General features: G+C 43.3%; 1 protein-coding gene across 5 annotated transcripts in view; it reads left to right on the top strand.

Moving 5' to 3' along the window:
* Positions 1–25,690, top strand: part of GPR155 (G protein-coupled receptor 155) — a 59,636-nt gene that overhangs the window by 6,899 nt on the left and 27,047 nt on the right. For 3 of the 5 annotated variants that reach the window (XM_056535612.1, XM_056535616.1, XM_056535617.1), the window contains exons 2-4: positions 11,957–12,477; positions 15,151–15,550; positions 21,879–22,044. In XM_056535612.1, the coding sequence (XP_056391587.1) occupies positions 12,027–12,477; positions 15,151–15,550; positions 21,879–22,044 (1,017 nt within the window). In that variant the 5' untranslated portion in view covers positions 11,957–12,026. Of the gene's footprint in view, positions 1–8,512; positions 8,691–11,956; positions 12,478–15,150; positions 15,551–21,878; positions 22,045–25,690 lie in introns of all 5 variants that reach the window. The other 2 variants (XM_056535615.1, XM_056535613.1) reach the window with 2 other exon arrangements.

Raw genomic sequence — 25,690 nt, 5'->3', positions numbered from 1 at the left:
CATCTTCCTACAGATCACTGCCATTGTCGGCCCTGTGTTCATGCTCCGTTGGCGAGGGCCCAATACTTGTCTTATAATCATCACGTGAGAATTGGAGATTCACTTGCCCGGCACAAACAATGGCTGTTATTGGTCACGTATAATAGATGTTTTGTCCTTTAAGGGGTACTCTGTTGGAAATAAATGTATTCATTTATTTATTTTTAAATCAACTGGTACCAGAAGGTTAAACAGATTTGTAAATTACTTCTATTAAAAAATCTTAATCCTTCCAGTACTTATTAGCTGCTGAAAACTACAGAGGAAATTATTTCTATAAAAAAAATCTTAATCCTTCCAGTACTTATTAGCTGCTGAATACTACAGAGGAAATTCTTTTCTTTTTGGAACACAGAGTTCTCTGCTGACATCATGACCAGAGTGCTCTCTGCTGACATCTCTGTCCATTTTAAGATCTGTCCAGAGTAGGAGAAAATCCCCATAGCAAACATATGCTGCTCTGGACAGTTCCTAAAATGGACAGAGATGTCAGCAGAGAGCACTGTGCTCGTGATGCCAGCAGAAAGCTCTGCGTTCCAAAAAGAAAAGAATTTCCTCTGTAGTTTTCAGCATCTAATAAGTACTGGAAGGATTAAGATTTTTTTAATAGCAAGAATTTCCTCTGTAGTTTTCAGCAGCTAATAAGTACTGGAAGGATTAAGATTTTTTTAATAGAAGTAATTTACAAATCTGTTTAACTTTCTGGCACCAGTTGATTTAAAAAAAAAAATGAAAAAAGTTTTCCACCGGAGTACCCCTTTAAAACATACCTGTCATATCACAGAAAATAAATAATGCTTCTATATGTTACTCACTAGGTCATGAAAATTCTTTACATGTCTTTTTTCACGTGTCTAGTTTCTGTATTTGGCTCACAAATCCCTCTATTCTGCTTCTCATTCTGACATCCACTGCTCAAAAAGGGCGATGTCCGAGGCAAGCACTGAGCCCGCCCTCACTCACCATGCATTCACTTCCTCCCTGAGTCTGCTGTGCTGTGGCTCCTTATCCAATCACTGAAGGCTGCTCTGTAACCCCCTCCTCTCTGTTTTCATGCTGCAGTCTAAGAGGACAGGAGTGAGCACAGAGTAGTGCTAGTCCTGCCATCATTTCCTCGCCTGTGCTTTAGCTGGGACAAAGATGATGCTGCAGCCAGGCATGATTATGTTCTGGATGGTATGGGGACCCCTAGTGGCCTTTTTTATAAGCCATGTTTTCTATAAAAAGAAAATGAAACATTATTCATGAAGTATATTAAAAAAAGGTTAAAGGGGTACTCCACTGGAAAACTTTTTTTTTTTTAATCAACTGGTGGCAGAAAGTTAAACAGATTTGTAAATTACTTTTATTTAAAAATCTTAATCCTTCCAGTACTTCTCAGCTGCTGTATGCTCCACAGGAAGTTCTTTTATTTTTGAATTTACTTTCTGTCTGACCACAGTGCTCTCTGCTAACACCTCTGTCCATTTTAGGAACTGTCCAGAACAGGATAGGTTTGCTATGGGGATTTGCGTATACTCTGGACAGTTCCTGACATGGACAGAGGTGTCAGCAGAAAGGAAATTCAAAAAGAAAAGAACGTCCTGTGGATTATACAACATCTGATAAATCTTGGATGGGTTAAGATTTTTAAATAGAAGTAAATTACAAATCTCTTTAACTTTCTGGCACCAGTTGATTTTTAACAAAATGTTTTCCAGTGGAGTACCCCTTTAATGTTTGGTCAAGTTGTACAACATATGACAAGTTTTTGATTGTGACAGTGCTGGTTTAAATGTGGCCAGCTTGTAATAAATGGCTAAAACATGCCATAAAATAAAGTTCTAAGATTGACTATTGGCATGTCCAGGTAGGGCTGGGCGGTATACCGGTTCATACCGAAAACCGAATTTTTTGGGCTGCACGATATTAATTTTCCCCCATACCGCAATACTGGTTGAGCCCTTCCCCCTCGGGAATGTATTATCAGCCCAGCGCTGCGCTGTCCCCACATCGGGGAACTAATCCTATGTTACCCGCCAGCACTGTTCTGCCCCCCTCCCAATTAATTATCAGCCAAGCGGGGTACTACCCACATATGTCAAGCACTGCCCTCCTCCTCTTTGTTGGGGGCCGCCGGGCGCTGGAACTCACTGTACGCCAGTGGTCTCCAACCTGCGGACCTTCAGTTGTTGCAAAACTACAACTCCCAGCATGCCTGGACAGCCAACGGGAGTTGTAGTTTTGCAACAGCTGGAGGTCCGCAGGTTGGAGACCACTGCTGTACGCTGTATCCCTATGCCCGGGCTGCAAAAGATACAGAAAATAAACTTTTAATTCACCCACCTCGGCTGCACGGGGGAGGACAGCCATCAGCCTATCACCGGCCGGAGCGATGCCCCGCCCCGGCCAGTGATAGGCTGAGCCCACTGTCATGTAAGAAGCCGGCTCCTTACATGACAGCCTATCCGTCCGGTGATAGGCTGACGCCTGTCCTCCCCCGTCCCCAGCGTGTGGCCGCGGTGGGGGAGTTTAAAGGGCCCGGGCATAGGGATACAGCGTACAGCAGTGGTCTCAAACCTGCGGACCTCCAGCTGTTGCAAAACTACAACTCCCAGCATGCCCGGACAGCCGTTGGCTGTCCGGGCATGCTGGGAGTTGTAGTTTTGCAACAGCTGGAGGTCCGCAGGTTGGAGACCACTGGCGTACAGTGAGTTCCAGCGCCCGGAGGCCCCCAACAAAGAGGAGGAGGGCAGTGCTTGACATCTGTGAGTAGTACCCCACTGGGCTGATCATTAATTGGGGGGAGCAGAACAGCGCTGGCGGGTCAGATGATTTGGGGGGGGGGAAACACCGTTATATACCGTGGAACCGCCGTAAGTAAAAAAAAAAAAATAAATAAATAAAAAATACCATGATACACATATTTGGTCATACCCCCCAGCCCTATGTCTAGGTAAATTGCCTATAAAAATAGGCTGAGGGACTGGGGGGCAGCAATGTTGTCCCTTCTTGTACATGTGCAGATAGACGGGCAGCACACAGGCGGAGTGTTTAGCACTGTTGTCTTGCATCGCTGCGGCCCTGGGTTCAAATCTTCCCACACTGCAAACAACACACTGTGGGAAACCAATTTGAGTGTACAGTGCTATATAATATTATATATGTATGGAAGCTATTACTAAGGACGCAGTGAACATGCAAGATCGCATGACGGCCGCCATTTGCCTAGAGGGTTTTTGTTGATCACGAATTGTTTAGTTTTTGAGTGGAGTAAGATCTGAAGCATTTCTAGAGATATGATATTCTTCTGTTTAGACAGGTAAGATTATAAGAACCGACCAGCTCTCCAATATCTAAAAATTAAATTGATACTCCGGTGGAAAACTTTTTAATTTATTTATTTTTTTTTAATCGACTGGTGCCAGAAAGTTAAACAGATTTGTAAATTACTTCTATTAAAAAGTCTTAATCCTTTTTAGTACTTTTTAGCAGCTGTATACTACAGAGGAAATTCATTACATTTTGAATTTCCTTTCTGTCTGACCACAGTGCTCTCTGCTGACACCTCTGTCCGTGTCAGGAACTGTCCAGAGCAGCATAGGTGTGCTATGGGGATTTTCTCCTGCTCTGGACAGTTCCTAATATGGGCATCAGGTGTCAGCAGAGAGCAGTGCGGACCAAACAAAAAAGTAATTAAAAAAATAAAGAATTTCCTCTGTAGTATTCAGCAGCTAAAAAGTACTGGAAGGATTAAGATTTTTTTATTAGAAGTAATTTACAAATCTGTTTAACTTTCTGGCACCGGTTCATTTAAAAAAAAAAAAGTTTTCCACCGGAGTACCCCTAAGCCATTATTTACTGAGATCCACTAAAATCTCCACAGCCCATAAGACTGTATACAGGGTACAAGAAAATACATCAGGATGGGAGAAAATAGAAACCAACGTGTTTCATTCCATGTATATGGTCTTATTCATGGCGACAAACCCAAGAGCTATGAACAGGACTATATATATCACTGCCCATTGATTTAATACAAATGTGCAATTAATGGGGTACTCTGGTGGAAAACTTTTTTTTTTAATCAACTGGTGCCAGAAAGTTAAACAGATTTGTAAATTACTTCTGTTAAAAAATCTTAATCCTTCCAGTACTTATTAGCTGCTGAATACTACAGAGGAAATTATTTTCTTTTTGGAACACAGAGCTCTCTGCTGACATCTCTGTCCGTTTTAGGAACTGACCAGAGCAGCATATGTTTGCTATAGGGATTTTCTCCTACTCTGGACAGTTCTTAAAATGGAAAGAGGTATCAGCAGAGAGCTCTGTGCTCCAAAAAGAAAACCATTTCTTCTGTAGTATTCATCAGCTAATAAGTACTGGAAGGATTAAGATTTTTTAATAGAAGTAATTTACAAATCTGTTTAACTTTCTGGCACCAGTTGATCTTAAAAAAAATAAAAATAAAAAAAAAAAGTTTTCCACCGAAGTACCCTTAAATGGGCACTGTCATGATATAAAAAAAATTGATATGTTGTAGTACTTAAGTACTACAACATATCTCTGATATACTTTAATTAAAAGAACTGATTTTAAACCAGTTTAAAATCACTTTTTAATTCGGCCACTAGGGGTCACCCTCCTAGTGGCCGAAATCATTCGGCAGTGATGTCACTACAGAATTTTGACTCATTTAAGCCTGGCAATGAGTCGAAATTCAGTCACTGCGGTGCTCGCTCCCGCCTGTCAATCAGACAGGTGAGAGCGAGCACACTGTTAGCTGGGGCTGCGCGCATTGGCCAGCTCCACTGGCCTAACCCCCGCACCCACTAGCGGTGTCAAATGTGCCCCCCCCCCCCCCCCTGCGATCGCTACCATCACCGCTAGCGGGGTCCCTGTGCCCACTAGCGGTGTCACAAGAATGCCGAGCGCAGCTCTGTTCCCCGTCCCTGTCAGCTCTCAGGGTACGGGAACAGATTTAAAAGCCTCGCGCGCAGCTAACGTAGTACTGCGCATGCGCAGTACTACGCAAACAGCGTAGGGCTAACGCCAGGCTCCTAGCGCTGCCTACGTTAGCCCTACGCTATATGCGTAGTGCTGCGTCTGCGCAGTACTACATTAGCCGCGCGTGAGGCTTTTAAATCTGTTCCCGTACCCTGAGAGCTGACAGGGATGGGGAACAGAGCCGCGCTCGCGCACGGCATTCTTGTGACACCGCTAGTGGGCGCAGGGACCCGGCTAGCGGTGATGGTAGCGCTCGCGGGAGGCATTCATACCGGTACTGTATACCGCCCAGCACTAGGCATGAGTGTTATTTATCTAATAGGGTGCCTCCAGCTGTTTCACAACTACAATTCTCAGCATGGCCTTACAGCTAATAGCAATCATGGCATGCTGGGAGTTGTAGTTGGGAAACAGCTGGAGGTACCCTATTAGATAAATAACACTCATGCATAGACGATGTGAGGGCGGAAGCAAGCGCCCAGCAAGGCGTCAGTGACGTCGCGCCTGTTGGGAAGCGCTGCTTCCTGTCCTGCTTTATAGAGCAGAGTTAGAAGCACGAAATCTGCTCTATTAAAGCGATTTAAAAAAAATTTGGAAGCCAGGTAGGGGGTTAGGGCTAGATTACTACTAGGTAGGGACATATTAGATTATATAGTACTTGGTGGGAGCTACACTTTAAGCATTAAAAGCTGTATAACACAAGAATAACATACATATAGGAGAAATATAGAGCAGTGTAATGACCTGCACGACAATCCTGCTCTATGAATTGGATCTAACATACAATGTGTGTAGTTGTAAAACTACTTATAAAATGGGTTTTGCCATCTACATCAGTGTTTACCCTACCAGTGTGCCTCCAGCTGTTGCAAACCTACAACTCCCAGCTGTCCGGACAGTCTTCAGCTTTTTTAGTTTTGCAACAGCTGGAGGCAGGTTGGTTGGGAAACACTGATCGACATTGTACACTAACCTTTGGCTGCAGAGTGACAACAAAAATAACACCTGGACCCACCGTGGAGATAGATATCCTGAGGCGAGATCCGTGTAATTGTTCCCCATCAAGTAACATAGATTGGATAATGTAAGCGATTTTATTCTGGAGAACAAACAGCCTTGAGGAAGAATATATTTCGGGTCATCCACTTGGCATGACATAGGTAAATATTTCTCAATTATTATTTTCATTACACTGGTCCCTCAAGTTACAGTATGAATCAGATCCAAGACGACCATTGTATGTTGAGACCATTGTATGTTGGGGCCAAACTCTATGGAAACCTGGTAATTGGTTCTGAAGCCCCAAAATGTCATCCAAAAATAGGAAAAAGTGAGGATTAAAGAAAAATAAGTAGATAACTAATACAGTGGTCCCTCAACATACAGTGGTAATCCGTTCCAAATGGTCCATCGTTTGTTGAAACCATCGCATGTTGAGGGATCCGTGCAATGTAAAGTATAGGACAGTGGCCTACAACCTGCGGACCTGCAGATGTTGCAAAACTACAACACCCAGCATGCCCGGACAGCCAACGGCTGTCCGGGCATGCTGGGAGTTGTAGTTTTGCAACATCTGGAGGTCCGCAGGTTGAAGACCACTGGTAGAGTTGTACTCGCCTGTCCCAGCCGCTCCGGACTGTCACCGCTGCCCGGGATGTCGCCGTCCATCGCTGTCGCCGCGTCCCCGAGGTGTCCCCGACGCTCCGGCAAGGCCTCTGCTTCCCCGGCATCGTCGCTGCCATCACGTCACTACGCACGTCGCTCCTATTGGATGACGGGACGGCGTGCGCAGCGACGTGATGACGACGATGGAGAGCGCCGACGATGCAGGGATCCCGAAGAGGATGCGCCGGAGCCCCGAGGACAGGTAAGTGATCGTCAGCGGAACAAACGGGGCATCGTAAACGGCTATCCGGGGGAAGCTGGAGCAGTCTGCGCTGCCGGATAGCTGTTTATGCGATGGCCCCGACATACAAAAGCATCGTATGTTGATGCTGCCTTCAACATGCGATGACCTCTCAGAGGCCATCGTATGTTGAAATGATCGTATGTCGGGGCCATCGTAGGTCGAGGGGTCACTGTACAGATAAAGCAAGTCCTTACATATAAAAGTAAGAAAGATCTGCTGGGAGCTGTAAATGTAGAGGACAGGAGCTTCTTCAGGGTCCTGTACACACACACACAGGGCCTCATTTACTAAGCTGAAACAGACCAGTTTTTGTTGGGTTTTTCTAAGTTATTTTGGTGCATAGTGTCTGAGACAGTGTGCACCAGGAAAATCCAACTAAGGGCTGGGTTCACATCACGTTTTCTCCCATACGGGAGCGCATACGGCAGGGGGGAGCTAAAACCTCGCGCTCCCGTATGCCTTTCTATGCGCTCCCGATGTAATTCATTTCAATGAGCCGGCCGGAGTGAAACGTTCGTTTGGCTAATTTTTGCGCCGTATGTGCTTTTACAACCGGACCTAAAACCGTGGTTGACTGCAGTTTTAGGTCCGGGGAAAAAGCGCATACAGCGCAAAAATGAACGTTTCACTCCGGCCGGCTCATTGAAATGAATTACATACGGGAGCGCATACAAAGGCATACGGGAGCGCGAGGTTTTAGCTCCCCCCCCCCCCCCCCCCTGCTGTATGCGCTCCCATATGGGAGAAAACGTGATGTGAACCCAGCCTAACCCGACATTGCCTTGTGAAAAGCCGAAAAGGGGGCGTGGTCTACCCAAGAAGGGGTGTGGTTTTACAGCCCAACCTATTTACTATTGAATTCACAGAAAATCCTCTGGATAAATGGCTGGAAATTTCAACCTAGAAAAAGCTGGTCAGAAAATGTTCCCGACTTTTCCCAATTGTAAATAAGGAGGAATCCTGCAAGTCTGAAACAACATTTCCCACTAGTAAAAACCTAACACTCTTAGTAAATGAGGCCCACAGTGTCCCAAAAAAGTAAAATGGAGCCGCCCTCACCTGGTGTCCAAAGGAGCAGCTAACCCTGGCACAGGTAAATAGTACAGGACATGTAATACCTCCCTGTACTGTAGGGGGCGCTGCCAGACAGGAAGTCAGTGCATACACTTCAGTAATACAGGTGTTTTATCAGTGAATGCCCATTCTGATTGGTCAGATTGGAACCTGAGGCCGTTATAAGTTGAGGAAACACTGTATATTGTATTTCTTGCAATAAATGGTCACAAAAACAGGGGAAGTCTTATTGTTAGAGCCATGGATATCCCATGCACGAGATCTAGTTGGTAGAAAAAGACAGGCAAGAACTTTTGATAAAATCATCAATTGATCTAACAATAGGACCTGTTTTTGTTCCCTGTTATAGCAGGGAATATACTCAGGTTAAAAATTGAAACATATTTCCCTATAAATGAAACATATTTACCTATAAATGAAACATATTTCCCTATAAATGAAACATATTTACCTATAAATGAAACATATTTACCTATGTTAAACCAAGCTGATGACTTCCTCCAGGTTGTTTGTTCTCCAGAAGAAAAGCTCTTTCTTCATCCAGTCATCTTTCGTCTAGCGCATTACTTGATAGGGAACGCCCGCTCACACGGATCTCGTATCAGGATATCTATCTGCGCGGTGCGTGCAGGTGTGTTTGTCGGTCTGCAGCCAAAACTGTAAGTTTCGTGGGGGAGAGATGGTAAGACCTAAAGTTTATTAACTTTAACACTACACACATTAGGCGGATTTTATCATAAATTTACCCTTTTTTTTTTTGGTAATTTGTTGTAAATGTTTGTGCAATGGGTAAAAAGGACATACATTTTTTTTTGCACAATTAATTTAGACTCTTTTAAGAAAACAACCTGAATGTTGGGTGGCATGGTCAGCTTAATGCAGTGATCGTTCATTTATCAGCTGCAACTTTTTGTCTCAATATTTTTGCGCAATCTCACACCAGCAGCTGGGATTTTTTTTTATCTGAAAAGGCAGGTTGATATTTTTTTCCCTGAAAACGCTGCATTTTTTTTCTCTCCTATAGAAGTCTATGGGAGTAAAAAAACGCCAAGAAAAAAGACATGTGGGTTTTAACTTTGACGTTTTTGCTTGCGGTTTTTAGTCTTTCCAAAAAAGTGATGGAAATACCTTTTTTAATAAAATTTCGTAAAGTACCATTAAAAAAAATATAAAAAAAAGATACAGTAGTAAAAAAATATTAAAAAAAGATACAGTAGTGATGGAAAAAATTGTATTTAACGAAATATATTTTTATTATAACTAAATTTTAATTCATTTTTAAACAGGGATCAATTTTTGTTGGCGGGCAGGGACCTAAAAATGTAGCCGACAATAATAAAGATGTAGTGTGTGTATTTTTTCCCTTTTTATTTTTAATTTTTTAGGTAGTACTACTACTCCCAGCATGGAACACACAGTTCCATGATGGGAGTAGTAGTACCTGTACTAATTGACAGATCGCCCCGGGTCCATTGAGATCCTTCTGTATCATTTATAGATGCGGGCGGACACTCTTCTATGGTCCCCTGCACTGACGTATATATACACCTATTCATATTTCCCCAGAGAGCTGTGATTGGCCAGATGGTTCCAGCCAATCACAGCTCTCTGTGGGAAATATCAATATGTGTATATATATATATACGTCAGTACAGGGGACCATAGAAGATCGGCCAACCGCATCTATACATTTTACAGGAGGATCACAGCAGGTGTCAGGAGTGTCACTTGTTGCGATCTGTCTATTAAAGGAAATCTGTCATCAGCATCACCCGCACTAAGCCTGTTACACAGGCTTGTAGTGCAGGTGATGCTGATTAATGTTTCCTGTGATCTAAAGTTTTTACAAGTGCGCATGCGCGGGTTTACGCTAGCGTTAACCCGCGCATGCGCACTTGTAAAAACTTAAGATCACAGGAAACTTTACATCAATGGCCGGCCGAGTCCCGCTTCCGAGTCCCGCTGACGTAACTGAGCCCCAAGCCTGTGATTGACAGGTAAGTAAATATAAAGATTTCTAAACATCCACTGCTCGGTTTTCAATAAGGTACATAGCGTTTTAATCAGCATCACCCGCACTACAAGCCTGTGTAACAGGCTTAGTGCGGGTAATGCTGATGACAGATTTCCTTTAATACAGGTACTACAGCTCCCAGAATAGAGCAGAGTGTGCTCCATGTTGGGAGCAGTAGTACCTGCAGTTAAGGACAGATTACAGCGGATGTCACTCCAGACACCCGCTGCTATCATCTGTCATCCCTGAGATGCGGACCGGCTTTCTCCTGCGTTCGCATCTCTGCGCGGCACTCCGGCCGGCCACTCACCATTCATATTTCCCATTGAAAGCTGTGATTGGCTGCCACCATCCGCCCAATCCCCACTCTGGGCGGAAAATATGAATGAGTGATGTTCTATTCACATCACTGGCCAGCCCGGAGTACAGTGCAGAGATAGGAGCGCTGTATAGAGGAGTGACACCAGGGGCGATCTGGAACTACTACTCCCATCATGGAACAGTGTGGAGTATTAGTACTATCTAAAAATATTTTTAAAAAAGTGAAAAACACACACACTACATTTTTATTATTGTCGGCTACATTTTTAGTGCCCTGCCCACCCACATAAATTGATCCCTGTTTAAAACTTATTTAAAATGTCATTATAAATAATATAAATTTTGTTAGATACATTTTTTTTCCATCACTACTGCATCCTTTTTTGGTACCAGACAAATTTAGAAAAATAAAAATGCCAAAGGGGCCAAAAATGCGATTTCCACTCAAATGCAAAAACCGCATGAAAAAAAAATAACAAGTGGAAACTTGCCTTAGGGTGCGTTTACACGCTGTTACTAGCAGTGGATTTCGTGCTGCGAGAAACCTGCTGTGAGTTAAGCTACCAATGATTTGAATGGGTCCACAGACAATGGACACAGACATTCTGAGGCAACAGCTGTTTCAACAATCGTGTGATGAAACGCCTGTTGCCACTTAGTGCTCCTAGGCGTCTCTGCATGCCTCCCCACGGACCCGGCTGATAGAATAGAACCCAGGATAACAGCAACATTTACAGCGGTGAGTGCGAGTTTTAATTCTCTTTTATGCTGATACAACGTATAAATAGTGATGGTGACCAGGCTGCAGCTTCACTGTAACTTTAACATGGCAAACAATGATCTCAGCTTCTTGAAAATAAATTAGGAAGAAGGAGAGGTCTGCAACATGAAAGAATTTGTGATGTCTTTATAGAATATAGTCCATTGCTTCCCAACCGGGGTGCCTCCAGCTGTTGCAAAACTACAACTCCCAGCATGCCCGGACAACTGAAGGCGGTGTGATCTCAGCTTCTTGAAAATAAACTAGGAAGAAGGAGAGGTCTGCGGCATCAAAGACTTTGTGATGTCTTTATAGAATAGGCCATTGTTTCCCACCCGGGGTGCCTCCAGCTGTTTCAAAACTGCAACTCCCAGCATGCCCGGACAGCCGAAGGCGGTGTGATCTCAGCTTCTTGAAAATTAATTAGAAAGAAGGAGAGGTCTGCGGCATGAAAGACTTTGTGATGTCTTTATAGAATAGGCCATTGTTTCCCAACTGGGGTGCCTCCAGCTGTTTCAAAACTATAACTCCCAGCATGCCCGGACAACCGAAGGCGGTGTGATCTCAGCTTCTTGAAAATAAATTAGAAAGAAGGATAGGTCTGCGGCATGAAACACTTTGTGATGTCTTTATAGAATAGGCATTGTTTCCCAACCGGGGTACCTCCAGCTGTTGCAAAACTACAACTCCCAGCATGCCCGGACAGCCTTCGGCTGTCCGGGCATGCTGGGAATTGTAGTTTTGCAACAGCTGAAGGCCCCTCCCCCAGTGAGGAAACACTGAAATAGGCAAATATTGGATTGGCACAATGAAGGTACACATCCTAATTTTTGTCTGTCTTGTTCCCTATTAGGCCACCATGAATTTCCTCAGAGATATTGGCACAGAGCTGACCCGTTCCTAGAGTCAAACAACCCGAGAACATGGCCAGCCCCTCTGAGCAGCTGTGGAAGAACCTGTCTGCTGCCAATATGACACCATCAATAGGTGATCTAGCGAACGGCACAAATGGCAGCCCCTCCATGTCTATAAACAGACTGTTCCCGGCTCTGTTGGAGTGTTTCGGGATCATTATGTGCGGCTACATTGCGGGTAGAGCCAATGTTATAACGGCCACGCAGGCAAAAGGACTCGGCAATTACGTTTCCCGTTTTGCACTTCCTGCACTTTTGTTCAAAAACATGGTCGTCTTGGATTTCTCCGACGTCAACTGGTCCTTTCTGTACAGTATACTTATCGCCAAAGCCTCTGTGTTCATCGTGGTCTGCGTGCTGACTTTATTAGTGGCTAACCCCGAAAGCCGCTTCAGCAAAGCTGGACTCTTCCCTATATTCGCAACTCAAAGCAATGACTTTGCACTTGGCTATCCCATAGGTAAGATCTTATGTATCCTTCGCTTGACCATTCATGGGTTCACATATGAGGCTTATTGGTTGAAACCTAGTTATCTTTAGAATTTTTTAAGAAACCACAAAAGTAATGGGAATAATGGCTTACACTTGTGGATTGGGGTCCCTTTTCAGCTGCAGTATTTGTTTATTACTACAGTGGTCCCTCAAGTTACAATATTAATTGGTTCCATTGTATGTTAAAACCATTGTATGTTGAGACCAGAACTCTATGGAAACCTGGTAATTGGTTCTAAAGGCACCAAAATGTCATCCAAAAATAGGAAAAAGTGAGAATTAAAGAAAAATAAGTAGATAACTAATAGAGATAAAGCAAATCCTTACATATAAAAGTAATAAAGATCTGCTGGGAGCTGTAAATCACTGTCTATGTTAGTGTTTTCCAAGCAGGGAGCCTCCAGCTGTTGCAAAACTACAACTCCCAGCATGCATGGACAGCCAAAGGCTGTCCGGGCATGCTGGGAATTGTAGTTTTGCAACATCTAGGGCCACCCTGCTTGGGAAACACTGTCTATGTAGAGGACAGGAGCTTCTTCGGGGTACACACAATGTCCTAAAAAAGTATACAGAACATGTAATACCTCCCTGTACTGTAGGGGGCGCTACCAGACACCAGTCAGTGCATGCACTTCAGTAATACAGGGGTTTTACCAGTGAATGCCCATTCTGATTGGTCGGATCTTCCAGCCATTAACACAGATCTGGACTGTCTGTAGCATTGTATGTTGAGTCTGGTTTCAACTTACGATTGTCCAGAAAAGACCATTGTATGTTGAAACTATTGTATGTTGAGGCCATTGTAAGTTGAGGGATCACTGTACATCAAAATGTAGTGACATCCATTGCCTGGAGCAGTGTTTTTCAACCAGTGTGTCTCCTGTTGTTGCAAAATTAGAACTCCCAGCATGCCCGGACAGACGTTGGCTATCCGGAATGCTGGGAGTGGTAGTTTTGCAACAGCTGGATGCACACTGGTTGGGAAACACTGGCATAGAGTATAGCATATACAATGTAACTAAAGCTAAAATAGTACTAAGAAATAGGGGATTAGTTGTCTTTTGCCAGACTACCCCTTAATAGGAAAACTGTCGAGGGGTCACTTATTTAAAGGGGTACTCCGGTGAAAACCTTTTTTCTTTTAAATCAACTGATGGCAGAAAGTTAAACATATTTGTAAATTACTTCTATTAAAAGAATCTTAATCCTTCCTGTACTTATTAGCTGCTGAATACTACAGAGGAAATTATTTTCTTTTTGGAATGCTCTCTGATGACATCACGACCACAGTTCTCTCTGCTGACGTTATTATAATAATAATAATAATAATAATAACACTTATTGTTGTCCTTAGTGGGATTTGAACCCAAGTCCCCAGCATTGCAAGGCAGCAGTGCTAACCACTGAGTCACCATGCTGAACTTACCATACATCTGCTATACATCTGCTATGCATGGTTGCTAAAATGGACAGAGATGTCAGCAGAGAGCACTGTGTTCGTGATGTCATCAGTGTTCCAAAAAGAAAGGAATTTCCTCTGTAGCATTCAGCAGCTAATAAGTACTGGAAGGATTAACATTTTTAAATAGAAGTAATTTACAAATATGTTTAACTTTCTGCTATCAGTTGATTTAAAAGAAAAAAGGTTTTCACCGGAGTACCCCTTTAAATATGTCCAGTAGGTGCTGAGATATGTCCCCCAGAAGATCCCCTGCTGAATTCAGTGAATCACATGCAGGGGGTGGGGCTTCACCACTCAATTTACATATTCATTGTCTGTGACTCCACTTCACTAGGATGTGGAGTCACGGACAATTAATATGTAAATTGATCTGGCGAAGCCCCACCCCCTGCATGTGATTCACTGAATTTAGCAGAGGATCTTCTGGGGGACATATCTCAGCACCTACTGGACATATTTAAGTAAGTGAACCCTTATCTTCAACCACCATATAACCTAATATATTGGGTTTAGTGTGGGTGAAAAGGCTGACAGTTTTCCTTTAAAGGGGTACTCCGGTGGAAAACTTTTTTTTTTTTTTTCTTTTGTTTATTTACTGGTGCCAGAAAGTTAAACAGATTTGTAAATTAGTTCTATAAAAAAAAATCTTAATCCTTCCAGTACTCATTAGCTGCTGAATACTACAGAGGAAATTCTTTTCTTTTTGGAACACAGAGCTCTCTGCTGACATCATGACCACAGTGCTCTCTGCTGACATCTCTGTCCATTTTAAGAACTGTCCAGAGCAGCATATGTTTTCGATGGGGATTTTCTCCTACTCTGGACAGTTCTTAAAATGGACAGAGATGTCAGCAGAGAGCTCTGTGTTCCAAAAAGAAAAGAATTTCCTCTGTAGTATTTAGCAGCTAATAAGTACTGGAAGGATTAAGATTTTTTTAATAGAAATAATTTACAAATCTGTTTAACTTTCTGGCACCAGTTGATGATTAAAAAAAAAAATAATAATAAATAAAAAGTTTTCCACTGGAGTACCACTTTAAATGAGAAGGGTGCTTTTATGTATGGTGGCCTCTTGACTGCCCCCCCAGTGGTAGTTATCAGGGAAGATGGGGAAGTTATCCATGTATATGATTGGTCCTGTCTCTATTCTAACTAATGTTTCTTGTTACTATTTTCTAGTTGACGCCTTGTACCGATCCACGTATCCTAAGTACCTCCAGTACATCTACTTGGTGGCACCGGTATCGCTCATGATGTTAAACCCTTTGGGGTTTGTTTTCTGCGAGATCCAGAAATGGAGAGATAATCCGAACACTTCGCAAGGCAAAATGAAGATCTTGGGACTCGCCCTTTTTCGTGTCTTCCAGAACCCAATAGTATTTATGGTATTTATAGGAATTGCCTTTAACTTTGCACTTGGCCAGAAGATTCCTGTCTACTTGGAGAATTTTCTGGACGGTCTGGCCAGTTCTTTTCCTGGCTCAGCTTTATTTTATCTGGGTCTTACAATGGTCGGACAGACCAGTAAGCTGAAGAAATCGTCTTTTGTTGCCTTGCTGCTACTTATCACCGCAAAACTGTAAGTATGGCTTGTGGTTGAGCGAGGCGATAAAGAACGTTTATGACTCTATTGTACATTGTTTTATCTGTTTGACAAGGTGATAAGCTGTGTTATTTAAAGGCTCGTCTCCGTGCAAACACTTTCTGCTGATGGAAAACTCCGCACATTCCTTCTCATTTACATCCCAAGCGAAATATTTAAAATTACCCATTACAGTGGTCCCTCAAGTTACAATATTAATTGGTTCCAGGACGACCATTGTATGTTGAAACCATTGTATGTTGAGACCAGAACTCTATGGAAACCTGGTATTTGGTTCTGAAGCCCCAAAATGTCATCCGAAAGAAAGTGAGGATTAAAGAAAAATAAGTAGATAACTAATACAGATAAAGCAAATCCTTAGATAAAAAAAAGTAAGAAAGATCTGCTGGGAGCTGTAAATCACTGTCTATGTCAGTGTTTCCCAACCAGGGTGCCTCCAGCTATTGCAAAACTACAACTGCCAGCATGCCCGGACAGCCAATGGCTGTCCGGGCATGCTGGGAGTTGTAGTTTTGCAACAGCTGGACACACCCTGGTTGGGTAAAAACGGTTTATGTAGAGGACAGGAGCTTCTTTAGGGTCCTATACAGTACACACAGTGTCCCAAATGGAGCCGCCCTTACTTGGTGTCCAAAGGAGCAGTTATCCCTGGCACAAGTAAGGAGTAGTACAGAACTTGTAGTTCCTCCCTGTACTGTAGGGGGCGCTATCAGACAGCCAGTCAGTGCATGCACTTCAGTAATACAGGTGATTTACCAGTAAAATGCCCATTTTGATTGGTCAGTTCCTCCAGTTGTGACAGGTATCACAGATCTGGACTGTCGGTAGCATTGTATGTTGAGTCTGGTTTCAAGTTACAATGGTCCAGAAAATACCATTGTATGCTGAAACTATTGTATGTTGAGGCCATTGTAAGTTGAGGGATCACTGTAAATACGAACAGATTAATTGGTGGCTAAAGGGATATTCACACACAGCAGATTTGTTGCTGATTTGTCAAACCTTCATTCATCTGAAATCCGTGCGTATGTTGCACAGAAAAGATTTCCATAGCAGAAATGTTAACAATTATCAGTAAATCTGACACATGCAAACTCTAGAATGCTGTGGACCATCTAGTGCATTTGAAAAATAAGTTTTCTACCTTGTACCCCACTGAAACTGGTTCATTGGATGATGTCCATACACCCCCACAAATTCCGAAATTTGTGATTAAAGGGGTATTCCAGGAAAAAACTTTTTTTTTAATATATATATATATATATATATATATATATATATATATATATATATATCTATCTATCTACTGGCTCCAGAAAGTTAAACAGATTTGTAAATTACTTCTATTAAAAAATCTTAATCCTTTCAGTACTTATGAGCTTCTGAAGTTAAGGTTGTTTTTTTTGTCTAAGTGCTCTCTGATGACACATTTCTTGGGAACCGCCCAGTTTAGAAGAGGTTTGCTATGGGGATTCGCTTCTAAACTGGGCTGTTCCCGAGACACGTGTCATCGGAGAGCACTTAGACAGAAAAGAACAACCTTAACTTCAGAAGCTCATAAGTACTGAAGGGATTAAGATTTTCTAATAGAAGTCATTTACAAATCTGTTTAACTTTCTGGAGCCAGTTGATATATATAAAAAAGTTTTTTTTCCTGGATAACCCATTTAAATGCATGCAGTAGTTTGTCATGCAGCACACTAGCTATGTGGGAATCCAAGGTATTGCCTAAAGGGGTTATAAAAAAAAAAAAATAAATAAATGGTGCCAGAATGTAAAACAGATTTGTAAATTACTTCTGTTTAAAAATCTTAGTCCTTCCAGTACTTATGAGCTGCTGTATGCTCCACAGGAAGTTCATTTCTTTTTGAATTTCTTTCCAGTCTGACCACAGTGCTCTCTGCTGACACCTCTGTCCATGTCAGGAACTGTCCAGAACAGGAGCAAATCCCCATAGCAATCATCTCCTGCTCTGGACAGTTCCTGACATGGACAGAGATGTCAGCAGAGAGCACTGTGATCAGACTGGAAAGAACTACACAGCTTCCTGTGGAGCATACAGCAGCTGATAAATACTGGAAGGATTAAGATTTTTTAATAGAAGTAGTTTACAATTTTGTATAACATTCTGGCACTAGTAGATTTGAAAAATTATTTATTTTTTTCCCCCTCCAGAGTACCCCTTTAAAGGGAACTTGTGTCTGAACAATTAGTTATTGGGGAGGTCCACAGTGGCTTCTGTCCACCCTTTTGGCCTTGGTTGATAGATCTCACTTTAAACACAAATGGGGAGAAATGTATCAGTCGGGGTCAGTGGGGTAAGGAGAAGCTGTCAGGGAACGCCACAGTGGCGTAAAAGTGATGACAGGTTCCCTTAAGGATCCTACCCGGAGCATATGGAGACTCTGTATGTTCATAGGGTAACTAAAGGAAGTGGCAAAAGCAGACACATTGGTGACGCAGGGAATGCCAACACACCATAGCCCAAAAATGAGACAAAAACTATCTGATTTCACCACAGCAACCGAACACAGCTTAGCTTTTATGTTACCCGAAAAATCTGAGAAATGAAAGCTGCGCTGTGATTGGTCACAAAACAGACAGTTTTGGACAGATTGAGAAATCTAGGCCAATGTTATTTTGGCAGTTGCAGCACCCTAGTGCAAACCTATATTTTGCACATCTAGTGATGGTCAGTGTTTTTATTATCATGGCAGTCTTCTGGTCTTTATTGATAGATCTCTGCCTGTATGCAATAAAAGCAGTGTTTTCCAAACAGTGTGTCTCCAGCTGTTGCAAAACTACAACTCTCAGCATGCCCGGACAGCCTTTGGCTGTCCGGGCATGCTGGGAGTTGTAGTTTTCCAACAGCTGGAGACACATCGTTTGGACAACACTAGAATTAGAGATCTATCGGTCAGGCCACCGGGGACAGCCCTGGAACTACCACTATGATTTTTCTAAAAAAAAAGGCACAGCCGTTCAGAGTGAGTCCTGTATCATTGTGATAAGGTAACCTGTCAATATTTCATGCTGCCTGTGTTTCAGGCATCATGTAACGAGACAGGTTTCCCAAAAATCATGCCTTTCTTGACTATTCTGCTGCTATGAACGGCGGTGTGAACATAGCCTTACCTATCCTTACACAACTATTTTAATGAAGAGGTGGCCCTTGCAGACGTTACGTCCATGGGCACGCTCTTCAGGGTCCAGCGCAGCATTTTAAGGCCGCCCTGATCAGAGGGCTGTTAGGAGGGTGCTAAGACATGCGGCTGTTGGTGCATTTTACAGATGCCCAAACAAGCATGGTCTGCTGACAGGTCCTTTTACAGGGAACCTGTCATGAGATTTTACCATATACAGTATAACATGCAGCAATGCTTTATGTATTGTAAAATCTTCTTCCTCACCATCCCCGGGAGGCGTTCCTTCAAGCAGGGAGGGTGAAGATATAAAGTTAAGTTCGAAGAAGAAAGTGTGCTCCCCCGCCGGCTCAGTAAGTAGTCCCCAGGGTGGGGAGCTATACTCACCTAGTCCTGTCTTCTCCGGCTGTAATCACACCCCCTCAGTGTGATTGACAGCTCAGGCATGGCCTGTGTCATCACTCTGCTCTGTCATGAGGGCTGTCAGTCACTCTGAAGGGGGCGTGATTACAGCCGGAGAAGACTGGACTAGGTGAGTATAGCTCCCCGCACTGGGGACTACTTACTGAGACGGCGGGGAGACTTTCTTCCTTCATATCCTCATCATCTTTGACAGAAAGAACGTCTCCCAGGAAAGGAAGAAGATTTTACAATGTATAACGCATTGCCACGTGTTATGTATGGTAAAATCTCATGACATAGTTTTAAATTAGAGGGGCAAAGGTTTCTGCAGTAATATCAGGAAGTATTACTTTACTGAGAGAGTAGTGGATGCATGGAATAGCCTTCCTGCAGAAGTGATAGCGGCAAATACAGTGAAGGAGTTTAAACATTTCATGGGATAAGCATAAGGCTATCCTTCATATAAGATAGAGATGGGCATAAGGCTATCCTTTATATAAGATAGGGATAGGCATAAGGCTATCCTTCATATAAGATAGAGATGGGCATAAGGCTATCCTTTATATAAGATAAAGAGAGACATAAGGCTATCCTTTATATAAGATAGAGAGAGAGAGAGACATAAGGCTATCCTTTATATAAGATAGAGAGAGAGAGACATAAGGCTATCCTTTATATAAGATAGAGAGAGAGAGAGACATAAGGCTATCCTTTATATAAGATAGAGAGAGAGAGACATAAGGCTATCCTTTATATAAGATAGAGAGAGAGAGAGACATAAGGCTATCCTTTATAAAAGATAGAGAGAGAGAGAGAGACATAAGGCTATCCTTTATAAAAGATAGAGAGAGAGAGACATAAGGCTATCCTTTATATAAGATGGAGAAAGAGAGAGACATAAGGCTATCCTTTATATAAGATAGAGAGAGAGACATAAGGCTATCCTTTATATAAGATGGAGAAAGAGAGAGACATAAGGCTATCCTTTATATAAGATAGAGAGAGAGACATAAGGCTATCCTTTATATAAGATGGAGAAAGAGAGAGACATAAGGCTATCCTTTATATAAGATAGAGAGAGAGACATAAGGCTATCCTTTATATAAGATGGAGAAAGAGAGAGACATAAGGCTATCCTTTATATAAGATAGAGAGAGAGACATAAGGCTATCCTTTATATAAGATAGAGAGAGACATAAGGCTATCCTTTATATAAGATAGAGAGAGACATAAGGCTATCCTTTATATAAGATAGAGAGAGACATAAGGCTATCCTTTATATAAGATAGAGAGAGAGACATAAGGCTATCCTTTATATAAGATAGAGAGAGAGACATAAGGCTATCCTTTATATAAGATAGAGAGAGAGACATAAGGCTGTCCTTTATATAAGATAGAGAGAGAGACATAAGGCTATCCTTTATATAAGATAGAGAGAGACATAAGGCTATCCTTTATATAAGATAGAGAGAGACATAAGGCTATCCTTTATATAAGATAGGGCCAGGGACTATTCATAGTATTCAGATTATTGGGCAGACTAGATGGGCCAAATGGTTCTTATCTGCCGACACATTCTATGTTTCTATGTAGGTTCCCTTTACTGCAGAATATACATGGGTGGATGTTAAAAAGCATATTGTGGCCAATGGGTTAATGCAGCATGCGTAAGTAAGTGCCAAAGCATGCACCAAATATTCTTTGTTATGTTTCGTAATGTTATTGTTTGGAATACCCTCGTCTTTTGTGGAGAAATATTTACATGTCTTTATACACAATGGGGGAGATTTATCAAAACCTGTGGAAAGGACGAGTGCTGCAGTTGCCCGTAGCAACCAATCAGATTGCTTCTTTCATTTTCAAAGAGACCTGTGGAAAATGAAACAAGCGATCTGATTGGTTGCTACGGGCAACTGCACCACTCCTCCTCTACACAGGTGTTGATAAATCTCCCCGAATATATATAATTTGTTGTGTTCTTTGTGCCCAGTTACATATCCTCTATGGTTTACTCGAGTAAGCTTATTTCCTTTTTGTGAGGCACTGTATAGGATTTTTTTTACAGATGACCGATGGGGCCTGAATCTTAAAATCTTTTGCAGGAAAAAACTTTTTATATTGGCTCCAGAAAGTTAAACAGATTTGTAGATTACTTCTGTTAAAAAATCTTTATCCTTCCAATAATTATCAGATGATGAAGTTGAGTTGTTGTTTTCTGTCTGGCAACAGTGCTCTCTGCTGACATCTCTGCTTGTCTCGGGAACTGCACAGAGTAGAAGAGGTTTGCTATGGGGATTTGCTGCTACTCAGGACAGTTCCCGAGACAGGTGTCATCAGAGAGGACTTAGACAACTTCAGTAGCTCATAAACTTAGAACAACTCAACTTCAGTAGCTCATAAATACTAAAAGGATTAAGATTTTTTTTTAATAAAAGTAATTTACAAATCTGTTTAACTTTCTGGAGCCAGTTGATATGTATAAAAAAGTTTTTTTTCCTGGATAACCCCTTTAAATCTAATAGTTGCATTGCCCAGATAAGCCTAAGTAACAGTGTCACAGTACAAAAAGATGTTGCCCATATAATGGGTCACTACAGAGCACATCTTGCAGGTGGTATGTGATTGTCTTGTGGCATGACAGGCTGAAATCCTACAAAAATGTTTGTTGTATAAAGCTGCAGCCTCCTATGTCTTTACCTAAAGAATGAATTTTAAGCATTATTCAATCTCCCTAAATCTGCATATCTCTTCTCTTCCAGACTGGTCTTGCCGCTTATCTGCAGGGAAATGGTGGAACTGTTGGATCGGTCTAGTTCTGCAGTCAACCACACCAGTTTATCCAACTATGCATTTCTGTATGGAGTCTTCCCAGCCGCCCCAGGAGTTGCCATATTTGCAAACCAGTTCAACATGGAGGTCGAAATTGTACGTGTTAGGACTATACTGTTGCTTACACTGCTAGAACTAGGGTACTTTTGGGTTCATGCATTAGAATTAGAGTTGAGCGAACTTACAGTAAATTGGCTCGTAGAGAACCTTGCAGCTCGGCTGTTGATTACTTTAGTCTGCATAAATTAGTTCAGCTTTCCAAGGGCTCCACTTGCCTGGAAAAGGTGGATACATGCCTAGGAGACCTAAGACTGTCATCCTGGACTTTTCCAGGCAACTTGGAAAGCTGAACTAATTTACGCAGACTAAAGTAATCAACAGCCGAGCTGCGAGGTTCTCTACGAACCAATTTATTGTAAGTTCTCTCAACTCTAATTCGAACTATTACTCCACCACTTTTACTAATTTAGAAAGAGCCTGAGAACAAGATCTGATGAGACCTTGAACACTTCAAGTGGAATTCACCAACAGGCATTTGCTATAGCAGTTTTTTTCAAACAATGTGCCTCCAGCTGTTTCAAAACTAATACTTCCAGCATGCCAGGACAGCCGAAGGCTGTCCTGGCTTGCTGTAAGTAGTAGTTTTGCAACAGCTGGAGGCACACTGCTTGGAAAACACTTCTCTATAATATGGGCTGCGCCCCTTACCAGTATAAGTCAGTACTATAACACTGCCCTGTAGTATGGGCTGCACCCCTTACCTCTTTTTTTGATCCAGTGGTTAAAAAAAAAAAAAATTCTCTAATTATTCTAACAAAAGGCTTTTCAATCAGGTCTGGAAATGGAAGATTTGCAGCAGATTTGCAGCAGATTTGCAATGTAAATTGTGCATCACATGATTTACCTTTTCCAATGCATTGGGTAAAATCCGCAGCCAAATCTGTGACCCAATCTGCATTCATCTCGTTTTGATGTATCTTTAAAGTACACTTGTTTACCTTGTAGAAAATAGGGTAGAATAAAAGCATTAAATGCATTCTCCAACACAACAGGTGTAAGATTTTACCGACTGGGCAATCTAGTGTCTCCCAACCAGTGTACCTCCAACTGCGGCCAAAGGCTGTCTCCGGGCATGCTGTGAGTTGTAGCTCTGCAATGGCTGGGGGGCATCCTGGTTGGGAAACGCTAATGTAAGCTTTGCTTTGCTCTGTATGTTATGCAATGTGGCCTATACGTTTTTTTTTTTCAGATTTTGCCATAACATATATAGCTAAGGTAACCATGCCTAATAGTAGGTCACTGTCACCCAACCTGTAGCTTTGCAACAGCTGGAGAGCCACAAATTGGAGACCACTGGCATAGACCTTGGCTAAAGTAATTTATTTTTTATATATACGTGGGCCTATTGTTTTAAAGGGATTATCCATCCTGTTAAAGGCCATTGAAGGCCTATCCTCCGGATCAGAACATCAATGTTAGTTCAACATCCAGCATGAAGGAGCCTTGTTGCTCATGTGTTTTCTTCTTTGCAGTCGTCGTTCTATTAGTAACACTGGGGCAAAGACCTGCACAGTTGTCCCATTCATTTAAGTAAGACAGCGCTGCAGTTTCTTGCACCGCAGCAACAAATAGCACAACAATGCAAGGATGAATACAAATATACATTTCTCGGTCGCTCTTCATTGGGGACACCTATACTGATGGATATATATGCTCTTGCTACTAGGAGGCGCTTACACAAGGAAAAAAAGTTGTCTCTTCCCTGGCAGGATATACCCGCCCCCTGGAAGTGAGGTAATCGGTTTTAGCTAGTGTCAGTAGGAAGCAAGACACAGGTCTTGGAGCTCCCCAGACCTGGTCTTTTTTAATTTTCTTGTAAGGGCTGTTTTAGTTAGGTTTTTTATCTCCCTTTTATTTCCCTTTTTCAGGTGGGCGTTCAGGAGCATAGCGCTACCTGTTCCCCCATATGGGAGAAAGGGGCACAGACATAGAGTATGTACTGTCAACCCCTTATCGCCAACAACCAGCACCTGGAGGCTGTACCCTGGGTCCGGGTCCCCCACTGCCCCTGCTCGCCCCGCTATTTTAGCCTGGTATGACGCAGCGTGGCCTAATGCTGGCTGAACCGTCAAACAAGCAGTAGAGCCTTGCTTCTGGGGCTGTTTATGGCGATTAGGTTGTGAGTCCGGGCAGTGGGGGGGGGGGGGGGTGTTAACACTGCCTCCCGGCAAGTTTCTCTTCTGGCGGTTCCCTTTTTTTTCCCCTTCTCTTCTGCGGCTCCGTGCTCAGCACCGGAGCCACCTACATGCCAACCGGTCTGCTGCAGACCCGCCAGCTCTCCCTAACATGTGCAGGAGGCGCCACCGCCTCACCTCTCGCCTGGGTCTGTGATGCGGACCTGGCAGGTGTGCGCTCCTTGGGTGCTCAGCCTGTAGGAGTCCTGAGAGCAATGGCGGCACATAGCTCCGCCCTTCTTCTCCCCCTGAACCAGCACGTGATGAGGGAGCCCAGGCATAAGGGGTTATGGCGGCACATGGCTCCGCCCTTTTTTTCCCCTCCTGTGACCAGCGCGCGAACCGGGAGGTAAGGTAGCTTCTCCTCTCAAGGTTCGTGCGCTCCTCGGCTTCTCCCTACGACCGGCGGGTGCTTAATCACGGCCGTTCTTCTCTGTGCTTCTGGCGGTGTCTAGCTCCGCCCCTCCACCATTGCTGGGGTCGCTGGCACTCTTTTTAGTGAGTGCGGCACTGTTGCCCTTACTGTGCTGCGGCCCGGCAGGAGCTCTTCCTATCCGGCCGCTCTAGTCCCTGGCCCCAGACCTGCACGGCAGCTTAGCAGGCGCTTCTTAGCGCGCTGCTCTGAGCCATCACCACTCCTGGGGCTGCCCGCATGTGTTGGTCCTCACTGTCCCCATTCTCTCTTTGGGGACCTTGTGGGTTGCATCAACGCAGGGTGCCTGGCTCCCCACGCTTCCTCCTGCTTGTTCATAATAATCATGATAATGTGTTTAAAAAAAATAACACACACATACACATATATATATATATATATATATATATATATATATATATATATATATATTTATATTTACGCCTGGTCTCTCAGACCATTTGGTGGCGTTTGACACCCTCTTGTGGCCAATAATTGTATTGCCCACTTGATTTCCCTTGCATCTTATGCACTCCCCCTCTTATGCACTCCACCTTGTCGCTATGCAGCCTTGGTTTGTCATATTTGTGTTTAATTTACTATCTGCAGGGTCCCTTTCCTAGGGACTGTCTTTGGGCCGCTTTTATTGCTTCAGACAACCTGTAAGGGGACCTGCTATAGACGAATTACATTGCGTCAGTTGCGGTATACCTCTGGTGCCCCTATTTTCTGCAGGGTTCTCACTCTGTCAGGGAGCGTCTGCTAACCGCGGTGGCGGGTTTTTGCCAGGGACTTCACGATCCCTTGGAAACTGCCGGGGATATTTTCAATGCCTGTTCTCCCCTACCACTGAATGCCATACCGTGTGCAAGGGCTTTTGTTTCCTGGCAGACACTAAGGACTCTTTTGAGGTTCCGCCGCTGTCAGGTCCACCGGCCACCCACCGAGGGGGTGTTCTTGGCGTGTCATACAATGTGGTTCCCTCTTCTAGAGGCTGCTGTATCCGCGGCTAGTGCTCCGGATCCTCACTTCCAGTGCAGGGTCTCTGTGGCAGTGTCCTTGCGTGGGCATGGATCGGACTTGATATCGACATGCC

The sequence above is a fragment of the Hyla sarda genome, chromosome 8 (genome assembly GCF_029499605.1).
Source record: "Hyla sarda isolate aHylSar1 chromosome 8, aHylSar1.hap1, whole genome shotgun sequence".
Taxonomy (NCBI): Eukaryota; Metazoa; Chordata; class Amphibia; order Anura; family Hylidae; genus Hyla; species Hyla sarda.
This window is presented reverse-complemented; position numbering and strand designations above follow the sequence as displayed.